Consider the following 21427-nt stretch of genomic DNA (forward strand, 5'->3'; position numbering starts at 1 on the left):
TACATATTAATATATTCAACATATTTGTTTTGCTAGAGAACCAACTGTCAGATTTGTATTGCAGCACAAAGGCAACACTTTGATGTGTTGTTGGTATGAAAATATCCAAAGTGTTGTTTTTTTGTTGAAAAGTGATTCACTGTTAGTTTTGGTGCAGCTTCACTCAGCTGGTATGATGGTGATTCTGTAACTCTGTAAATTCTCATTCATACTTCATTCAAGAGTTCAAGCAAGATTATCATAACGGCTGCACACGCAGCCAGTGTTGCGCCACTGATCTGCTTCGTCTCACAAACATCTGTTGTTCACATATGGAGCAGTTCAGCTGAGAGCCTGCAGCGGAACTGCTCTGATATGATTACTCTATTTCCTCGAAGAAAAGTAGCCTATGCACTCAATTAAATAACAGGACTGTACTGTATGAAGCCATGTATACTTTGGTCAAGCAATAATAACAAATAAAATAAAAATGAAAACCTTGTTAAATCAAATGAATGGATGCAGTCAACATAAACGCTAGAGTGCTTTTACTTTGACACATATTTATGTTTGTGACACAATCGGCAGATCGACATTAAAACTGACGTGAAAGATGATTTTCAGGCGGGACCCCGGCTCTCTAAAAGAGAAGCACGGTTCCCGTTGCTGAGCTACGCCTGAGCTGCGCTGCTCATGCAGGCAGTGTGGCCACTCTTACCCGATTAGACGGGCACCGCAATGAAAAGAGAGACGTTCCGCGTCGCACACAAAGCCACTGTGGCCCGGGTGTAAGTCACGAGGAAGAAATTTCAACAATGGCAGAACTTTTTGAGGAGTTGCTAAGAAACTGCAGGAGTCTATATGACGTTACTCCCCGGGCACAGGAACAATTAGCTGCTTTTGCCTCTTTTTTAAAGGATCACATCCACCACTGACAACTCTACGCTACCCTCTAGTGGATGCATTGCTTAACAACTATGCGAATTTAGGGTGCATACGGAAGTATGTCCGAAGTGATGTTACATCGTTTGAAATGGACACATCTCTTTATTCGTATGTAAAGGCAGCATAAAGGAGCCTTTATGAGTGCATACTAAATCCTTTGGAGGAAATGTACAATGTTTCAAGGATTAATAAATAACACTTGTCATATTTTTCACGTATCTCATACTGAACATATAAAAGCCTTATACTTAAGATACCTTATTCAAACACCTACAACCATTTTAATGCATTGGGATAGATGTGATAAATCTCCAGCCTCCAATATTAAAAGTAGTGTACTGGGCAGAGCCATGGCACACAGTGATTCACCGTGTTTACATTGATTAAATCCCGTGTAAACAGAAGCTGTGTGCTGCAGAATAACAGCCTGACGAATGCACACATCAGACTGGTCAGTTAGATTTTTGCCTTTCTGCCAATTTATGTGAAATGCTGTGGATTCACCAGACACAAACTGTTCACAGTGAAAAACACAGAGACAATTAAAGTTATCACTCATTTTTGCTCTCCCTCTCTGTCTCTCTTCCTTTCATTTCTCTCATCCATAAACAGCGGATTAACAGCAGGGAATATTCCCATATGTCATGGCCTCCTTTTTGGTCTGACTAAATTGGCATCCCCATTTTTAATTCTTCAAATGTTTGATTTTCACTTTGATCTGATGAGTTAGAGCTAAATTGCAAATGTAATTTTTCATTGATCCAATCATATCACATAAATGACTTGAACAATCTATTACTCTCTTATTTATTTCTGTTGGAACTGCACAAATCTTATTAAAGCGTAGAGTGGTGGGCACAGGTTATGTGCAGTAGATCACGGAAAAATATCACCGGGCGATATCAACATATCACAACATGACATTAACTCCAGCTCTGCAATTTCAGGAGCTCCACAATTTGTCTTTGAATGCTGCTCCCTTTGGCTTTAGCTGCAAATTTGTTGTGCCTTATTATATTCACGTCAACAAACTCTGCATCATCCCAACATTTTTTTCCTACTTTGAGAAACTCTCTCCTCTCTTCTTAGTGAGCTATGTTCAAAAAGGTATGAGAACAGTAATGAGACACTTAATGTTAATCACTGCAGCTCAGCGTCTCATCGTGTGGCTTTGTTCTTACCTCAGTGTGTCTTAATCTTGATTATTCCATCAGAAGGTTCTTACTGTCGCCCCACAACACTCAAGTGGGCTTCATGTGAGTCTGCTTTTTTTAATAAAAGATCCATAATCTGTGCATTTAAAGGTTCAGTGTGTAGAATTTAGTGACATCTAGTGGTGAAGTTGCATGTTGCAGCTGAATACCCCTCACTTTTTTCATTTAAAAACTTTCAGGATCAAATACTTGAACTCTACACATTCACTTAGACTGAGACTATAGGCCAAAGGTTACAAAACACACAGATGACCTGAACTATGGGTTTGACGTTCGAGGTCTATGTGACCCACAAAGGCCACTTCCCTTGTGTGTGTCGTGAAGACCACGTCCTCCTCCGGCCGCCCCTGAATTTGGACACAGCTACTGTCTTCACTGGACATGGCACTCACTACACATCACACTTCTGCTCTTAACAGAAGCTGTACATTCTCAGTAATGCAGTCAGTCCTCACACGACTTCCAAACCGCTTGAAAATAGTCTGAGATAAAAACCTAATAAACGACAAAAGTAAAAGCCTCAAGCAAATCTCAAACAAAGTGAGAGAAACGGTTTTGATTTCCAACAGTTGGTGTCCTCTTTTATCTCACGAAACGATCCTTTATTGACAGAGGCAAAGTGTTTCAGGTTGACGGCACACGATTGCTGAGTTAATGGTTTGGATAGCACAACAGTGTAAATATTCATGATAAGTATAAATGGGCATTCATTAGAGTTTCTATCACAAACACCATATCCTGCAGCGATACACGTCAACAGTGTCTGGCTCAAATCTTCTGAAAAGAAATGGTACTGTTTACTGTTTGTCTTCTTGAACTCTTGAATATACACATACACACACAACTGTAAAATAGTCATAAAAAGGTATTTAAAGAAAGAAAAAGGATGATTATCTTGTCCCAGAGGAGAACGATTATATTTAAACTACTAAACACCACACCGGGAACACAGCAGCTTAATTGTAGCAGGAAATACATAAACCACAATCAAGAAAACACCATTCTTCCAACATCTGACACTGTAGTTGATGCTGTCTCCGGGAATTGACAAGAGTTAAGTTACATGCACAGTGGCCTCCTGCTGAAAATACATGTAGCTCTGCCTCGAACCGAGTGCATTTGACATTTCTGGAGAGTGCTCTCATTTTCTCCAATGTTCAATTTTAAGAAGTCGAATGATAAATGCAGCTCACGCTCGCTCATTGTCACGGAAAGTTGAGCTGTCAGGATTAGCTCACAGAGAAAATGAGTTGTAGGTATGAAATATTTAGCCATTACATGGTGTTATAAAAAAAGAAATTCTCTTTTTACCACGTTACACATCTCTCAGATTGAGATACGCAACACGATTCATCCACTTCGAGTAGACCATATATATTTCTCTTGTGCTCAACGCAACAGCAGCTGAAGCTATGGTTGTAATGGATAATTTATACTTTCCATTGCTACATTTTCTCTCCTTGTCTGCCGCTCTGTCTGCTGAGAGGCACATTCGAAGACTGAATCTGGGAAAAAACAACACAAATTTATCTCCCTGGCCGAGTTAGCTGCCTCTGGATGGACACAGTATCTGTCCTCTGCCTCTAACCCCATGGTCAAACAATGTTAGGGCATGTGTTGTCGAGTCTGTGTGCATTTAATTCACAGCTTACTGCTTTAATAGCTCCAGCCCCCTGCTCGCCGCTGGACCCAGGGGCCATTCCACCACCTGAGTCAGACTATAATAGCTTCTACTGAGATACAGCTGTTCAACTGCCTCCTACAGATGAAGCTGCATAGCCAGAAGTGTCTCACATGAGGCAAGATGTTCATTTTGCTAACGTGCAGCATGTCGGCCAACCTCTGCCTGCAGAGTAACAGACACCCTATTTAAACTTTGCGCTAAAATGCACTTTCAGAGATCGGATTGCAGTCGGGTAGTGCTCGACCACATGAAAGTACAGGTGTAAGTGCACCCAAGATGCATTGGGGATGGATTGTGATTCGATCGGCCAAACCACCTGGAGGTGGTCAGCGAGACATTGTGACCACATTGACCACTAAGTGTAAATGCATGGCCTTGTCAATCCACATAAATGTAATCGTACCCGACTGTGACCGAGCACCTAGCAGCCATTAGCCAGTAAAAATGTGAGGCAATACTCCTCTGGGTCTATAAACCCATTTTATTCCTTATTATTTTAAATATTTAAGTATATTCAAGTTTATAATGAGATTTTTTATAAAGATTTAGCCTTTTACCACCATTCATATAGGAGCACGTCTCAGGTGCGTCAAATGCAATGCTTCTCGGTTGATCATCATCATTTTGACATCATACCAGTGACTGTCCACGTCTCACAGGAACAGTCTGTAATGTCTATCTGTAGAAAATGACACAGAGAGATGAAAACAGCAACTGAAGGGCAGCTTTGTCTGGTGCACGCTCTCATTTCCTCTCTCTCTGTGTGTGTGTGTGTGTGTGTGTGATTCTCTCTTTCTCGGAACAAGGGTAAACACACAGGGCTGGCAGCAGCAGCAGCAGCAGTAGCGCCGCAGTAGGCATATGGTCCCTGCGCGGACAACACATGTGCATCAGCGATTCAGGTACTGCAAACACACGTTTTCACACGCAGGTGGGCCGAGGTACGAAGGCCAAGCTGCAGAGTGAGCACATTTACAAAAATAAATAAAAATACACATTAAAATAGTGATTACAGCTAATAGTATTGTTTTTTTCTTTATCTCCTAAAATTCAACCCTACTCCTCAGTTTTGAATTATCAATGTTATTAAAGACATTTGTAGTTGTAGTGAGGATTAATCAAAAAGAAAAGAATCGAAACAGTAACAGCTTCATGTACGCTACCATCTTCTCCTGTTCTGCCTCTTTTTTGTAGTTTGGAAACAAACAAGAGGAGGACGTGACATGAGCTGAACAGAGCAATCAGATCTTTATTGGATCTCAACGTGGGCACTGGAACCACATTCATACCAGGTGTAAATCTGGACGTGACATATTTCAAAGCAAGGTGTAAATGGAGTCATAAATACTGTTAGTGACAGGTAGTTTGGAAACACTCCAAACCGTAACCAATCAGCACATTAACATGCAGGGCATCCTTCTAGAGGGTTTGCTTTCAACCTGAAAACCCAGTATTACAACACAAGTAGATGCATTAGAGCTTGGACTATTTTGGTTGGGTGCAAGTGGTAAGAGAGACTAAAGGGGAAGAAAAAAGGAGAGTGAGCAAGTGTGCCAATAGCCAAGAATCATTTAAAGCGAAGCTGCCATTTCAACCTATGATCTTTACCAGTAAAAGGGAGGGTCATGTGGAATCAGTGGGAATACATCCAATATTAGGGAGACATTCAGTCCAACTCACCCATGCTGAAGGGAAGTTTAGGGGATCTCCAAAGTCAAAAGAATTCACCATCTTTGAACTATGGCCACGATTTATGAACCAGTTCCTCCAACAGATGTGAAGATACTCCCTTGTACAAGTGTAATATCTGATGAACCCTCGATAGTCAGGGAGTTATCAAAATCATTCGTTTATTCCTCCTATTGAGGCACAATTAAAAGCCACACATCCCATAAGTCTTAAATTTGGAACAGAGTGACTGACACTACCACCCACCTACCATGTTTCATGATAATCTGTCCAGTAGTTTTAGCGTAATCTTGCTGACTAACAGACAAACAAACAAAAAGAGAACATAACCTCCCCGCAGAGTTAATAAATGTTGAATGTAGACAGGAGGCTGACATTCTGACAACTGTATGTGTGAATACTGAAAATAAATAATTCAGTAGATGTGCAAACAAACCAGTGTCTCTTGAATGTGATGAATGGCAATGAACTGCTTGACTCCATGTTAAGGTAGCTGCCATCTTTTCTTTTCTTTTTTTTTCAAACCAAAGCAACAATGAGTGGGATTTTAGCATTCTCTTTGGGAATATGCTTTTCTGAAAATGAATCAAATAATGGAGAAAAAAAAAAAAGCACACGACGAACCTTTTAGCATAATTTCACTAAAATGTGAGTTTTGAATTACTCTTGTTTGACAATGCCTCCTGACTATTATTTTTCCCATTTTACTTTCAAAAGCTATTACAATTTACCTGAACAAAACAAATAAATACATAATAGAGTAACATCTGAAAGCAAAAGCTGTCAACATGCCCATTTTATGTTGGATTGAAATGAGGCTGAGAATCGCGCCACGTTTTAAAAGGACGTCCCCACTGTGTGAAAACGATGTGATGAGCAATGATAGTTTCAACATTTGTATTTAATTACCACGCTTTGAGAGGGAGGCTGTTGGAGTGTGCAGTCTTATCCAAGTGTGGGCTGTGAGAGATGGCCAGGTCTAGTGTTCTTAAGAATTAACTGATAGTGGCTCTCATTCAGGGACATTTTGTTCTCCACTTTTTTTTCATTTTGTGGCATCACCCACTAACAGCTTTTAGATATTTTATCGTCTTAGTTTCTCCTCCAGGCTGCTCCATTAATTTCCAGGTTGCTCCCTCTTGTGTCAGATCATAAGATGGATTTAAAGAGTTAGAGACAAAATATCCTCTTGAACTAATGACTATTTAAACACTAAAGAGAAGTTTTGAATACAGGACTGTGAAGGTAACTAACTCAAAAGGAACTACAAGGACACTCAGTGGAGTGCCTGCGTACCTCCACCGTCAACAGTCCCCTAATGAAGCCACATTTGAAATCACCAGATCCAGATTTTTATTTCGATTCACTCATAAAGATCACTTCTTTAAACATGCCGGATTTTTTCAACAAGATCCACGAATTACTCTGAGAAATCGAGGAGAATGTTAAAAAAAGCCTCATATCTCACAGTGTTGAAGCAAGTGAAAAGAAATTCCTGGATTTGCCCCATCATTCAAATCCACACCAAAGTTGAATGTTTTTTTGACACATACCACATCGTTCCAACAAGCTTTATCCTTCTAACTAGGGCTCTGCGATAGAACGATAGCGATAATCATCGCGATATAACTTTTGGTCATGGTCGATAGAACGTTGATAGAAATCAGTCCATCTATGTTTAGACAAACAACACACACAGGCAACGATATGTAGGAGCAGCAGCAACACACGTGCTAATGACACCCTGTGATTAAAAAACATCAGAGGAGCAGAGTCACTTGTTGACCTGCAGAGTAATCGCCTCAGTGAAGCGCTGCTGATTTAATTTGTATTGCGACATTTATCGATATCTACTGATGTGAAAAAAATGATCACAATAATACTTTTTTCCACATCGCGCAGCCCTTCTTCTAACTACAGACTAAGACAGAAAAAAAGGCAGATGAAAACATCAGCTTCTTGGCGGAGGTAAAGATTAAAATACTCACTTTAGTCTAAGCATCTGTAATCACTTTTGAGACATTGCCTTAGGTTTACTTGAATGAGAATCAATTGCAGTGTGCAGCATATCACAGCTAACATATTCCTAACATGCCCTTACATCTAAACAAGTGTAAACCTAAAAGACATTGCAGAGCTGACACCACTATGAGAAGCAAGAAAACACAATAAACTACTGGGCTAGGGTAATAAAATGCACTGTGCTCATTCTAACTGTATTACAGTGAAGATATAATTAAGAAGAAACCTGCAGTAACTGATGTTTATTGTCTGCTGTTCGGTGCGACGCAGCAGAATACAGTGACATTCGAGAACTTTTCTGCTGAAAACAGCTGCCGACGTTAGAAAACACCACAGAGCAGTGACAGTGACTCAAACAGAGCAAAGCTGTGGGCTGCACAAGTAAAACAATAAACTGAGAGATGCTCTTAACATCCAAATAGCTGAAAGGAAATGCAGGATCAGGTGATCATTTTCTGTGGGTTTGTGATTATGCACAACTCTTTTCACATATGACTGTTTGTTATTACAAATATATTGATTATAGCTGCTTAAATCAACTAAAACTACTTTACTAAGGTTAAAAAAAGATTATTATAATGGTTACATGACATATTGCTAATAAAAAGCGACAATGTATGCAGTACATCTACTAGAAAAGTACAAATAATTTATATTATTTGCAGGAAGATGAATTCATGATTAGTCTCCTGACAATTGTTTTACCGCCTTCATTTAACACCGCCAACATTTAAATGTTGTCACATCCCTGTTACCTCACCTTTGACAACTGGTGCTATAGCATCTGGTGTGGTGACAGACAGGAAACAGCCCTCAGAATAGAAAACTAAAAAACTACAAAAAAAAACTCTAATGTGCTAAGGGTATGTTTTCAGTTTTACAAAATAAAGCTATGAGTTTTTAAATGAATTTATTTCTAAATTCTATATCTGTGATGCTCCAACATTTTAAATACAATCAAGGTTACAATAGAGATTGTAAACAGTGTATTATAACATCTTCCAACATAGTAAAGTTCAGAGGAAACATGCTGACTCAGTTCAGTTCCAGACAGAGCTTTCTACTATCTGAGATACCAGCTAATGTGAATTTTCAGACGTTCTCCTTTCCAGCTTTTCCTCTCTCTGCCTCAGTTCTTTCCCTTCTGTGCCTTACCTTCGTCTCGCCTGTCCCAGTAGAGACAGATATGGACGGTGATAAGCAGAGCTGTGAATCCAGACTAGAGGCAGTAGAAATTCACTGAGATCCACCGTTAACTGAGTCGAGGGTGATGCTGATGACTGTGACACATCAACGCAGTCGCACTAATAGCAGCCAAAGTAGATTAAAACATTTATTATTTTTATTATTATTATTATTATTATTATTATTATTATTATTAAGTGCCTGAATATTAGTGGAGCAAATACTTTTTTTTCTGCACACACTGATTCAAAGATTCTCAGTAATCCAGGTCATGGTTCACTGAAGAAGGGTCAGATCGATGGGAACTTGACGTGTCATCTCTCATCCAAGAATCTTCCTCACTTCTGACTGACTTGTTTGTTGCGTTAGAGGCCTTGGTTGTTGTAATGAGAAGAAAATCCAGGAGCACTAAAGAACAAAGGGACATTAATGGCCTTGACAACAACCCCACAGAGGTTAAATACCTGGGTCTTGTCTTTGTAGATACTGGCTTTTTGGTTCTGATTGGCAGTGATGGAAACAGGACACCCCATATGAAAGCGCTTCTTTCTTGCTCTTCTTCATTTTGACAGACGCTTACAATGCACCTTTCTCTGGTGCGATGTTCTGACGCACATTGAACTTTAAATAGCCCTTTGTGTGTTTGTGTACTCTTTTTAAGATCTTGGGAACAAGATGCAACAGCAACTTTTTTTCTTCATATTGTGCAAGAATCAACACTTACAGCGACTTTTCTGCCTCACTGGGGGAAAAACATAAAGGCAAACCCCTCTTCTAACAGTTGGAAAGGAGTCAATTGCCTTTTTTCTTCTGCATGAACCAGCTAATTTTCAATGAAAAGTCTCCAAGTATGTACAACCAACTCTAGTTGCCCTGGATTCAATCTATATAAGACGTCCAGACAATAAAAACCTTCTAATTTTAAAATAATCAGACGAGCACCTTAATTGTCTAACTTTCCTCCCACTTTTTACAGTGTATCTTTGATAATCATCTGCATGAATTAAAGTACAAATATGTTTTAGGGAAAATTTAAAGAATAATTCACTTTTTTATTACTGCTACAGTTTGCTGCATAAACACAAGTGAACTATTGCGATATTAGTGCCCCATTGTTGAGATGATGCAATAAAAACAGGGGCCTTTGGACATGAAAAAGGGAAAAAACAGTGGTATGAATGGTTTCATTTTGAAGTTAAAACAACAACTGCGTTTCTGCAAGTTGCATCAGTAAAAGACACCATTTGCAGTTCAAAGTCAAATCCTAAAATTGAACAAGTTGGTGCCTTTCATGGTCTAACAGTTGTCATTTCAGTTTAGATCAAATGTGACACGCAGTGTGTGCGCTCAAGACGAGAGGCAAATATTATTCACAGGGTTGGACGTGGCCGTAGGCGTTGTCATAAAGCCCCATTTGGGAAGTTCACTCTGAAGACTTCAGCTCTCACTAACGGAGACATGAATGCTATCCTTATAACTTAAAGTGACAGGGCAGAGGCTTGACGGCTGCAGACTTTCGCTGTGGTTGCAGAGTGTGTATGTTTGCACATCATGGGAGTGTACAGTCTCCGTATATACATCAGGGCCAGATCCATATTGTGATCCTGGATCTTGGTGGCAGCTGATCGTGGATTATAATAAAAACTACATTGCTTCGATATAAAATCGGCCTACTCTCAGAGGGGGGAAGTAACTCTGTTATTCATTCTATAATTATTTCAGAGCATGCCCCTATTTCTGTTAGCCTTTATTTTATCTTTAAAGTAAATAAAACCAAATGGAGGCTGAATAAATCCATCTTGAGAGATGAAGTATTTATCTCATCAATAAAGACCTAAATAAATGAATATTTTACTCTAAATAAGAATCCAGTATCCTTAAATCAGACGGTATGGGAAGCATATAAAAATGCAGGGGATGGATAATTAGTTACTTAACTGTTAGAAAGAAGGAGAAAAGCAAAAGGGAAAACTCTCTAAAAGAAGAACTTAAGAACCTTGAAAAAAGCAAACAAAGTAAAGAAATAAAACTGCATTTGCATTGTTTGAACGTAAAAGAAAATATTCTGAGTCTGGTGATAGGGCAGGTAAAATGATGGCTGAAGGATGTTTTGGCCCCATTTCTTACAATGTTGTTCAATGACGTTATAATGTCTCAATCAATGCCTGCCAGCACGAGAACAGCTGTTATATCAATAATACCAAAACCAGGTAAAGATTCAGTGCAAATTAATAATTTCTCTTATTTCCTCTCAGCCTGCTTAACAATGATTACAAACTATTTACTGATATACTGGCAATGGGTCTTGAAAAAGTGGTTCCCTCATCTACATCTTGATCAACCAGCATTTGTAAGAGGCCGTTAAGCCTCAAACTACATGAGAAGGCTCTTTCATACAATTCATAGGGCTGCATCCTTTCAGCATCCAGTGGTCATGCAACCGCTCGATGCTGAAAAAGCATTTGATGGGATCGAACGGCCTTATTTATTTCATACCTGGGGAAGATATGGCCTTGGACCTGTATGCAGTGGGTTAGAGAGCACTTTATTTCAAACCACTTGCCTGTGTCCTCCCCCCTTTGAATTAACAAGATCAGCCAGACAAGGACGTCCTGTGTTTTGAATAATATTTATTTTGGCATTGGAACCTCTAGCATGTGCTATCAGAGCAAACCAACAAATAAGTTGTTTACACTTTTGTGGGTATGACTTTAAAACACATTTATTTGCAGGTGACATATTGTTAACTCTTTCAAATCCAGAAACATCAGTACCACACCCATTCAGGCTTTTAAACGAGTTTGGAAATGTTTCCAGATATAAAATCAATGGGAACAAGAATAAAGCAACACCCCTCCACTGCATGACTTCACCAATACATCTTGGCACAACTCAGACAGTTTGGAAGAAAGAGGGAGTGAAATATCTGGCTATTAATAAAACATCCAAAATCAACAAGATGTTTGAAATGAATGGACCTACATTGATTAAAACTAGAAGAGAGGACCTGACCAGATGGGGAGCCCTGCCACTGTCTTTGTAGTGAAGAGCAGAGATAATCAAAATTAATGTTTCCCCCAGATTGTCTTTTATGATGTCTTCTGTCCCACTTCAATTTCCTGAATATTGGTTCAAAAACAATTAAAAAGCCTTTTTTAATGTTTATTTGGGGGAATAAAAACAAAACAAGAATCGGTCCCAATAAAGAAAAGGGGGTCTCGGTATACCAGAAATAAACACATAGTACTTGGCCTTTAACGGCAAATACCCCCTTGCTCTGGGCCGATCACAAACAGTATGAGGTCAGTAGCTGGATTTGGCTTGAACGGAAAATTGTTGCGAACAGTAAAAAACAAATATCCCTCACTTCCTTATGGTGCTGTCTGAAAGTCAACAAAAGTAGCGATCCAATCTATAGCTTCACATGTGAAATATGGGAGAGCCTATTGTTCACTGCTGGAGGAAAGACTTATTAATAAGGAATGGAAAAAGGCAGAATGTTAAATATTTGGTACAAATCGTTGAGCAGGAGAGAATGATGTTATTAAATGAGATTAAAGCTTTATACAACCTTAATGATCTGTATTTTCTGCAGCATTTATCTATATTGCTGAAATTTATATCACTGGGTACTATCCTGGCCACAGATAATAAATTAAAATAGATTGTAACAAATAGAGGTACAGTATCCAAACTTTATAAAGTTTAATCACTCTCCTTTTGCAATGAAATGAATCAAACCAAATCCCAATGGGAACATGATCTGGGGAAACACCTACCACTGGAACAATGGGACACCATGATCTTTCAAAATGTGTTGGATACAAACTTATACAGTTGAAGATTTTATAATGAACAAAAATAATCCCACAGAAACTGAACAAAATGAATCCTAATAACTTATGTTGGCACGGTTGTGGTAAATTAATACATATGTTATGGCACTGCCCAGAAGTAATGGAATTCTTTAAATCTGCAATCTGTTGGCTTTTCCTATCTATAAAGAATCATACTTATGAACTGGAAAGTGAGAGAACCTAATTGTTTAAATAACTTGCTAAAGAACTTCATAGAGCTGGTAATCATGGAACGTGCAGCCTCGGCCACGCAGCAGCATTACAGAGACAATGAATTACAAGGGGCCACGGACACTTACAAAAGAATACATCAATAAGAGACATTTAGTTTAGGGCTGTTTTATTTCGATAATAAATAGAATAGATATAAAACCCTGTAGACAGAGCGAATAAGCACTGTTATGAAGGACTGATTGATGCATTTTACTACAAACAAGTAACTATGTTTTATTTGACTGTATATATTTTGTCTGTAACCTCTGAAGTACTGTCTTTGTATTACATAGTCGTGATATTTGTATCTCTTATTTGTCTTGTCTATTTGTGAACAAAAATGTAAAAAAAAAAAAATCAAATAAAGACGAATAAAGATGAAACAGAAGAGAGGGAGACTCAAAGCGCAGGGAGAGGCGCAGCGGAAATGTCCATGACAAGCACTAACAACATGGAAGAAAGAATTGGCCAAAGTTCCAGATAACGTCGATAACATCTACAACGGAGCCGAGCAACACATTTTCCATCCCTGGTCTTATTTAAATTAAGAATACTTCATTCAGTTCACTGTACCCATTTCCTCCCCGCACAGTTTTTCATGCTCACAAATACTGTGTTGCTTTAACCCAAAAGTGCCTGTACTTTTATTCGAGTTAAGAACGTGTGTACTTTTACCACATCTGCTCACGTTTTACTACCATTACTGGCTATACCCCAATCGTTACTATTGTCATTAGTCCCTTCATCTGTCAGACAAGTTCTTTTGTCTAAATACTTTGATACACCTCTCACCATTTTGGTTAGACACTGTCTTTTCTCATCAAAGTTGTAAATATTGTTACTTTGTTGATGTGCCCTGTTATAAGCGATTTGTGAATATGGGCCATACCAATCAAATTATATTTGATATCAGCGTGTGTCATACCTGTGCCCAGGTCGGTGTGCTCCTGAGACATGTGCTGGCTCTGGTGGACCCATTCACCGTTGCACTTGAAGAAGATTTGGAGAGCGGGCCGAGCTTGACACTGGAGCTTGATGGGGTAGCTCTTGACGATGTAAGCGTCAACGGGCTCCTCCAGGAAGCGGGGCAGCGTCCCGGACTGGCCATGCTGCAGGGATTCACCTCGGGCACCTGAGAAATAAAATGAGATCAAAGAACGACTTTTAAAAGCGAACATAAAGCGAAAAAATAAAAGGTTAAATGGTAGTATTGTCACAAACTCAACAAACGTAGCTCTATTTTGCCAAAGCTTTCACAACCTACACACACACACACACACACACACACACACACACACACACACACACACACACACACACACACACACACACACACACACACACACACACACACACACACACACACACACACACACACACACACACACACACACAAACAGACTCAACTAGCAGCCGTTCTTCCTTCCAGCGATGACTCGTTCAAACAAATCATTTAGGAGACCAGTGTGAGAAATAACAAGAAGAGAACATCCCCTCATCCCCACAGTCCATTCTCAACACCAACATTATTAGTTTGTATCGAACACTTCAATAACAACATGTTTAATATTTTAAGTACTCGATTATGTACACAATGCTACAAGGCATTCAGCAGAAAGGTTGGCAACATTTTATTTAACTAACCTGCAAAGAAATATTTAGGATCTAGAAAAAAACAAAAAACTATCTTTTTAAAATTATTAATAATTCACGTAATTTCATACAGCTGAAGGCAGGAACACAGGGAAATTGACCCAAACACAAACACCTTAAGGCAGCCAGATGTAGTGGAATGAAATAAAACTGGCTAACAGGTGGAGGGGAGGATAAACTGGAGGTCAGGCAGCCAGGTAACCAATCACAGGTAACCCAAACATGGCTGATCAGTACATAGGCAGCGGCTAACACAAGGAGATAGTCAGGAACACACGGGACACTAAACAGAAGCACGAGGGTAACACCTTCTGACAAAATACCCAATATTCACTAATCCCCTACTTCACTGTGTATAAAGGATAAAAGTATAAAACTATGTCTGGTTATCACGCCGCTACATCAATATAAGTAACTCCCACAAGTAAAAGAAAGGAAGAGCGATGCCGACAGTCTGTGGTTCTGTGAGCACGTTGCTCCTACGTGTCGGGTCGGTTATGTTCGGCTCCAGCAGATGACAAAGGTTTATCTTTTCCTCTGATGAGAATGTATATCTTTCATAAATATACTCATGGGAGTAGGTAAAAGGATTTTGTGGGTCTCTGAACACCCTTGTCCTCCTCAGAGATGCTCTAACAATCCACACAGAGCTCCACGGGATGCTTTTTATTTTTGCTCCACAGGATCCTCTCAGAACGGTGATGTTGTGTTTCAAAGGTATTAATTGGCCAGTGGGTGGAGATTTTATCTGCTTCGGAGCAGGTTAGCTATTCAGCATAAGATACTGTGGTGTTTTACCCCAATACGAAGTGACACCCTGAAATAAACCCGACGTACTTCAGTTAGAAGTCTACTCACCCCATCCCTGGACACTTTGTAACAGTTGAAATTGTGAAATGTGCCTGTCAGACTAACTGTGTCTCCTAGTTATGAAAGGAGCAACATCATCAGGCTACGTTTTTTTCCCTATGTTGGTTGAGAGTAGCACACCTTTGTGAGAGCAGATGCATGTAAATGAGTGACTTCTTACATCAACTCAAGAGTAACATTTTGCTTTCATGAGGTTTCTGTCCCAGCACCTGCGTGGACGTGACTTTTTGAATCCAAAAACATTTAAAATACTTATTAAAACACACATGTTCTCCAATTCTTTTGACTTTCCATTAGTTTCTTTGAATTTTATTCTCATTACCTGACTCTGCAAAGCAGCCTTGGGAACCCTAATTGCTAGGTACTGTATAAAGATATATATTAAGTCACATATTAGTCATATTAGTAATTTTAAATCAAAAAAGAAAGTAGTTGGTATAAATGACTGGAAAATAGACCACACTGAACAAAATAAAGAAATCTAAGAGTGCTGTGGCAGATCTTCAGCAGTCCTCTCTGTTTGCGCTCTCTAAAGACAGGTGATCACAGTCACACATTATCAGCCATTACTCCCTTCCTCCTAGCCCGTCTCAGGTGTGTTCCAATCGGAGCACGCTTCGCTACATCTGAGGCCCCGCAAGTGTAATTACACTCTGACTAATCCCCAAGTTAGGTGGAACCTCTTTAATGCAAGTGTGGAGGGTTTAGTGAAGCAAACTGTCCCGCACCCGCCTCTCCCGATCCCACCACATGTTTCTCCACTGTGATGGGAATACCTCTGAAAACCCCATCAGGATTAGAGAAGCCACTCTCCCTTTCTCTCCCTCCCTCCCTCCCTCTCTCTCTCTTGAGCTAATCTAATCCTCCTACCGCTCCTTCCGGATGTCTCCTGATTGAGGGAAATAGATAAAAGACTCTGTGTGATTCTCTGGCTGTGAAAATCACAGCGCTCGCTCACTGTTCTCCCCTCCGTGCGACACAACCACATTCTCCTCCTCGTTCCTGGAACCGCGGCTGAACAAAGAGACATGCCTTTAATTCCAAAATGACTAGCCCCGGGGCAAGCTTTTTCTTGTACAGAGTGCTCCAATTTGTTTTGCGCACGGAGCATTGACATGCTGTGTTGTGTTTGGATAGATGCAAAACATAGACGTGAGTGCGCATCCAGACAATGATGGATGGGGACATGAATACGCAAACACACAGCTGTCAAAAAAAGCCAACCTCCCACATGATGATTCATTTCTTAATAGATCAGGCATTATACTAATGCCTGTGCCAACATGAGTGTAAATATTACCTGCAAATATCAACATCAGTAAGGTTTAGTAAAGGACTACAGGCCTTATTTCAGAGGTAGTTGTCTTTTCACGTTTCATTTTTTATTTAGCAGGTGGGAAAGCACTGCAGCAGACAGATTAGGAGAGACACAGGAGAGGAAGCTCTGGTGTGATTTAACCTCAGGCTGGTGGTGGGACACGCGACCCTGGGGGGGTAGTGCAAGCACTTAACTATCTTAGCATCGTCTTTGCCCCTTGAAATTGCTGAATATAGATCACAAAGTGCATCGTTGAGCATATATACTATAGGTTGCCCCTCCGGCGCTGCACCTCATAGTACACACACACGGCAATGAGATAACTTATGCTGTTGTGAAGTGAGATGTGGCTGCAGGCTCTGTTTTGAGAATCTTAGGCCACATCCACACTCCTACATTTACAACTCTGCTACAGATGCGCCACTTCGTCCACACTACTCCGGAGTTCTAGAGCCGTAAAGCAAAAGAAGTTTGGAAACACTGCCGGCGCCATTTTAGTTTGAAAACTCTGCGGCTGCGCTTTAGTCTGGAAGAGCAGAAATGGAGATGTTTGGAAACAATGATGTAGACACCCACAACCACTTGCTTGGTTCTTTTCGGTCACGACTTCGCCTTCGCTGATTCGTCAGGCTCCTATCACATGACCCCCTTTCAAAAGAAAACAGCATTAGCATTGGCCACCAGTGTAGAACGCAGCCAGGATATATAATTACAAGCATTGCTGATCCTCTTGTCTTTGCTAACAGCTGTTTACAATGATTCAATGTGTAGGAGACCAGCTAGTATTTGTTTATATATTCAGCAAATCTGTAGCAAAAGCTTCCTGTTTACGCCGGCACGCACATGCCCAGTATACGTGAGTGGTCACGTGTTAGTATGGACAGGGATTAAAACTGGTAGAACCAAAACAGTGGTGTGGACAGAGATCATTTTCATTTTAAAACACTGTTTTTAAAAAATGTTTATGAAAACGTGGCTGTATGGATGTAGTCTAACATCCTCGTCTCATCTACATCTTGTGGCCTGTGCAGGGCTGTAACTGGTTTATCCACATGTTATAGGACAAGCCTGAGACCCACATCTTTCGTATAAAATGATTCACCTCTGTCATTCGGGGCGACTGCTATGCCTTGTGCTTCACGGTTTCCACAGTGATCTACAACCAATGCTCCAGCCTGGCAATAACACATAAGGGGCACAGACACATCGAGCCCAGTCTGAGAGGAAAACAAGATATCACTGCCAAAGGGCTGAATGATGGCTCTATCACACTCCCTCTCTCTTTCTTTCGGTCTCTCTTTCGCTCTCCGTCTCCGTCTCCCACACAAAACAAACTTTTGTCCTGGAAAACACAGGCGCTCTGCTAATACTACATCCGCTGTGAGAAAATTTCCTCAAGTGCAGCAAACGCTCCATCTATTCACATGCAAATTTAAAAGCAATGGGTAAGTGCGGTCTCTTATGTCAGTTCAATGTATTCATAGCTTTTAGTGAAAATCTAAAAGAAATGAGGGGGAAAGAGCCCCTAGCTGGCTGGTCTAATTTGGTAAAACCCAGGCTACCTCACACAGAGGAAGACGACTGCTGCTCCAGCACACTCGCACTGATTTGGAGAGACTGAAGGCAGCAGCCGGGCTGATGTTTGCCAAATTCTCCTCCACATTTGGCAAACAGCAACCTTGTTTCCTGGCAGAGAAACTGCTGCCGTGTTTCCATCTCAAACACCAGCTGATCCGAAAGATAGTCCACTTCTTGACACATGCATGGCTGAGGATCGGGGTCAAAGTTAGGTCAATGCAACGGCCTCCCTACAAACACCGGGCCCTAAAAGGCAGGAGTTCTCTGCCCGCTGCATTTTGTTCCTTACATAAGCACCCAGAGTGTTGGTACACCAACCCACATGTCATGAAATTTGCAGATGACATGGAACGTCTTGCCCGCCTCAGAGCTCAGACTCAAGATTATGGAGTTCATCCAGTGATGCAACAACTCCTGCTTGGATCACAATACCACAAAAACATGGAAATGCTGGTGGAATCAGAAGACAACAAGATGTACAAAGTGTCACATGCATACACAGCAAGTGAAGAAACAGAGTGCAACAGTTGCTCGGGCAGTGTCTTTGAAAATGAGCTGAGCTTGATGTCAAACACTATAATAAAGAACCAACAAAGACTATTTGAGTCTAAACTGGAACTTTGTAGAAAATGGAACTGGAATAAAGTAAAGTTTTCTTCAATCTGCAGAACTGCTGTTTTGAAGCCTCAAGTTTGGCAATTAAGTCTAGCAGCAGTTTTTTAAACTATAAGTAACCATATTTGGAGGATCAGGGGTTGAACCTGACCTTGTATTGGTAGCTAACATGGCACATTAACATGAAAGCAGGCTCTGCATGTTCCAAGAAGTAAACTGTGATTGTTGTTGTTATGACGATTGCGCTGGCACAAAGCTTCAGACACGCCCACCATGAAGTGTTAACGCAACGCATACTTGTGATTCCAGTATGAGAGCTTGAGGAAACTGCACACCCGCCTACTCCTGCAACCTGCACCCATTGAATGGCACTTGATGTCAATTACACTGTATCCATGCTCCATTGCGTACGGTCCTTTATTGTCTACATTACACCAAATGGGACCATATTTACAAAATGAAAATCGTGCTGTATTGAAGGAGAAATGAAAATAGTCATTAAGACATTAAACCCTGTAGGAAAATGTTTACTGATGTTATAAATCAGTTGAGAAATAGAGTAATTTATTAAGACTTAAACTTGCAACCAGTGAAGTCACTCTCTGCTGGTCATTTGAGAGGATACAGGCTATTCTCTCTGGACTCTGAGACTACGTCCTTATTTATTTAAAGTCTAAACTTGTAACCCCTACACTGACTCTGAACGACTCCCATATGGTGAGAGGTTCCATTCCCGGGATGCAGAACTGATTGCAGGAGGACCCTCTTTGTGCAAGTGGCTGTTGAACCTGAACCTTTTGTCTCCGCTGCACAACAGGAAGTAATTATAATACCTCTTCACGCAAACCGCTTGTATGACATGGGACACAGGTTCAATCTGATGACCATCGACAATTCTTGCAAAACAGTCCGTGTTGGGTTAATACGGGTCAGCAAGACATGGTTCACAAGTGCAGCTTCACGTCACTGCCCGAAAAGTGTTTTCAGGTTTCAGTATGATTAGAAATAGTTTCTGTAGTTGAATATTTTAGGCTTTATTTACTTAATTTTTTCACCTTTTGGAAAGCAATTGCAGCAACTTTTTGATCATGTTCAGAGCTAAATTTATGGCACAGAGCACTAAACCTTTATGTCTTTTTATGTGTAATATCTATACCCCACTGTCGCAGTCACAGGGCTACGCGTTACCTTCCTGCAGAGCGCATTAGAACCTGGTTGTTGGCAGGTTTGTGTAAATCTGATAATTTGTATTGACACATTTAAAAGAAACATGAGATATGATGGATGTGAACGACCTTGCGAGCTCAGTAAACACAATACCAACACTATCTACGCTTTGCTGGTTTTTAATACAAGATTACTCATTTGTGTCCCTTTTGTGCCAGACATATCAATTGCGCCTAATGAAAGGCATTCATTGAACAGGACTGAATATAAATGGCCACCTTCACAATGGCACCAGTGATCTCTGATTTCAAACCCCAACAGGTGAGAGGCAACAAACGACTAATATCCCACGAACAGTGAATGCAAATGACCACAAACAGAGAGCAAAATGGAGACTTGGCAGCGTCTGTTTGTGTTTGCGTGAACGAAAGGAAGCAGAACAGCGAGTGGAGGAGAATATATGGCTTTAATAAAATGCAACGCTGCCTTAATGTGTTATCCAATAATCAGTGGCTCGAAGCCGAAAGCACTTCACGGTAACATCTCATTTTCAGAATTATTCCAACATACGAGGAACAAGGGCATCCTCCAGAAGTGCTGCAGTTTTACATTATTACCAGAAGAAGTCTTACATCTCCAGTGCAGTTTTACTAAGAAGCGGGGAGAAAAAGTGGGCAGAAGCACAGGGAAGTTTTTCATCTGCTTTAACTCATTACAAAATGTTCTGCATTTTCAGAAGGAAGCAGCTGCTTTGCCAATAATTACTAAAGTAATCTAGTAATTAATTATTCGCTTCTTAATTTTGAGTCAGTGGCATGATTATTTTTTAATTACTTCACCATGTTGACATTTCAGTAAATAAGGTGCACGGTTAGTTTGTGAACGGGGACATTTTCCGGTGTGCCTCTTTGCCCACTTGTCGACACAGACTTTCAGGCTAATGTGTAAATACATGAATAAATACAGTTTGGCAATGGTCAATGCTGGATAAATTATCTAAGCCCGGTGTGAGGTGTCTTCATAGGCAGCGTTGACGCAGATCCGTGCAGCAGATGGACGGTCGAGACTGAGGATCAGAGGTGAGGCTAGCAGAGGAGATGGGGGTGGTGGGAGATTGGTGAAGCAGATGATAGGTGGGCGTTGACGATAGTGAGAAGCACAGGGGGAGCATCTGTTCAGATCATCCAAGTGCACGGCAGAAAAACAAAAAAAATATCCGTTTTTTTTTCTTTTTATTTAGGAAATGCTTATAAACCTGCGAAAAGAAAGACACTTCTTGCTACTCAGCCAACTTTGGCCCACTGGAGGATCTCAACCTTTGCCATGCACACAGCCCCCACACCCACTTCCTCTCGCTCTGCAGAGATTCCTGAATGACAGGTGCACCACAGGGAAAAGATAGACAGGCAACGATGGGATTTCTTGATCTCCCGGCACA

At 40.6% G+C, this 21427-nt stretch overlaps 1 protein-coding gene across 1 annotated transcript in view; it reads right to left on the reverse strand.

Annotated features, from left to right (window-relative positions):
• LOC118098059 (netrin receptor UNC5D) overlaps nt 1-21427 on the reverse strand; it is a 186023-nt gene that overhangs the window by 62731 nt on the left and 101865 nt on the right. The window contains exon 2 of the mRNA XM_035141476.2: nt 13714-13920. Within this exon, the coding sequence (XP_034997367.2) occupies nt 13714-13920 (207 nt within the window). The remainder of the gene's footprint in view (nt 1-13713; nt 13921-21427) is intronic.

Source organism: Hippoglossus stenolepis, chromosome 18, assembly GCF_022539355.2.
Source record: "Hippoglossus stenolepis isolate QCI-W04-F060 chromosome 18, HSTE1.2, whole genome shotgun sequence".
In the NCBI taxonomy this organism is placed as follows: Eukaryota; Metazoa; Chordata; class Actinopteri; order Pleuronectiformes; family Pleuronectidae; genus Hippoglossus; species Hippoglossus stenolepis.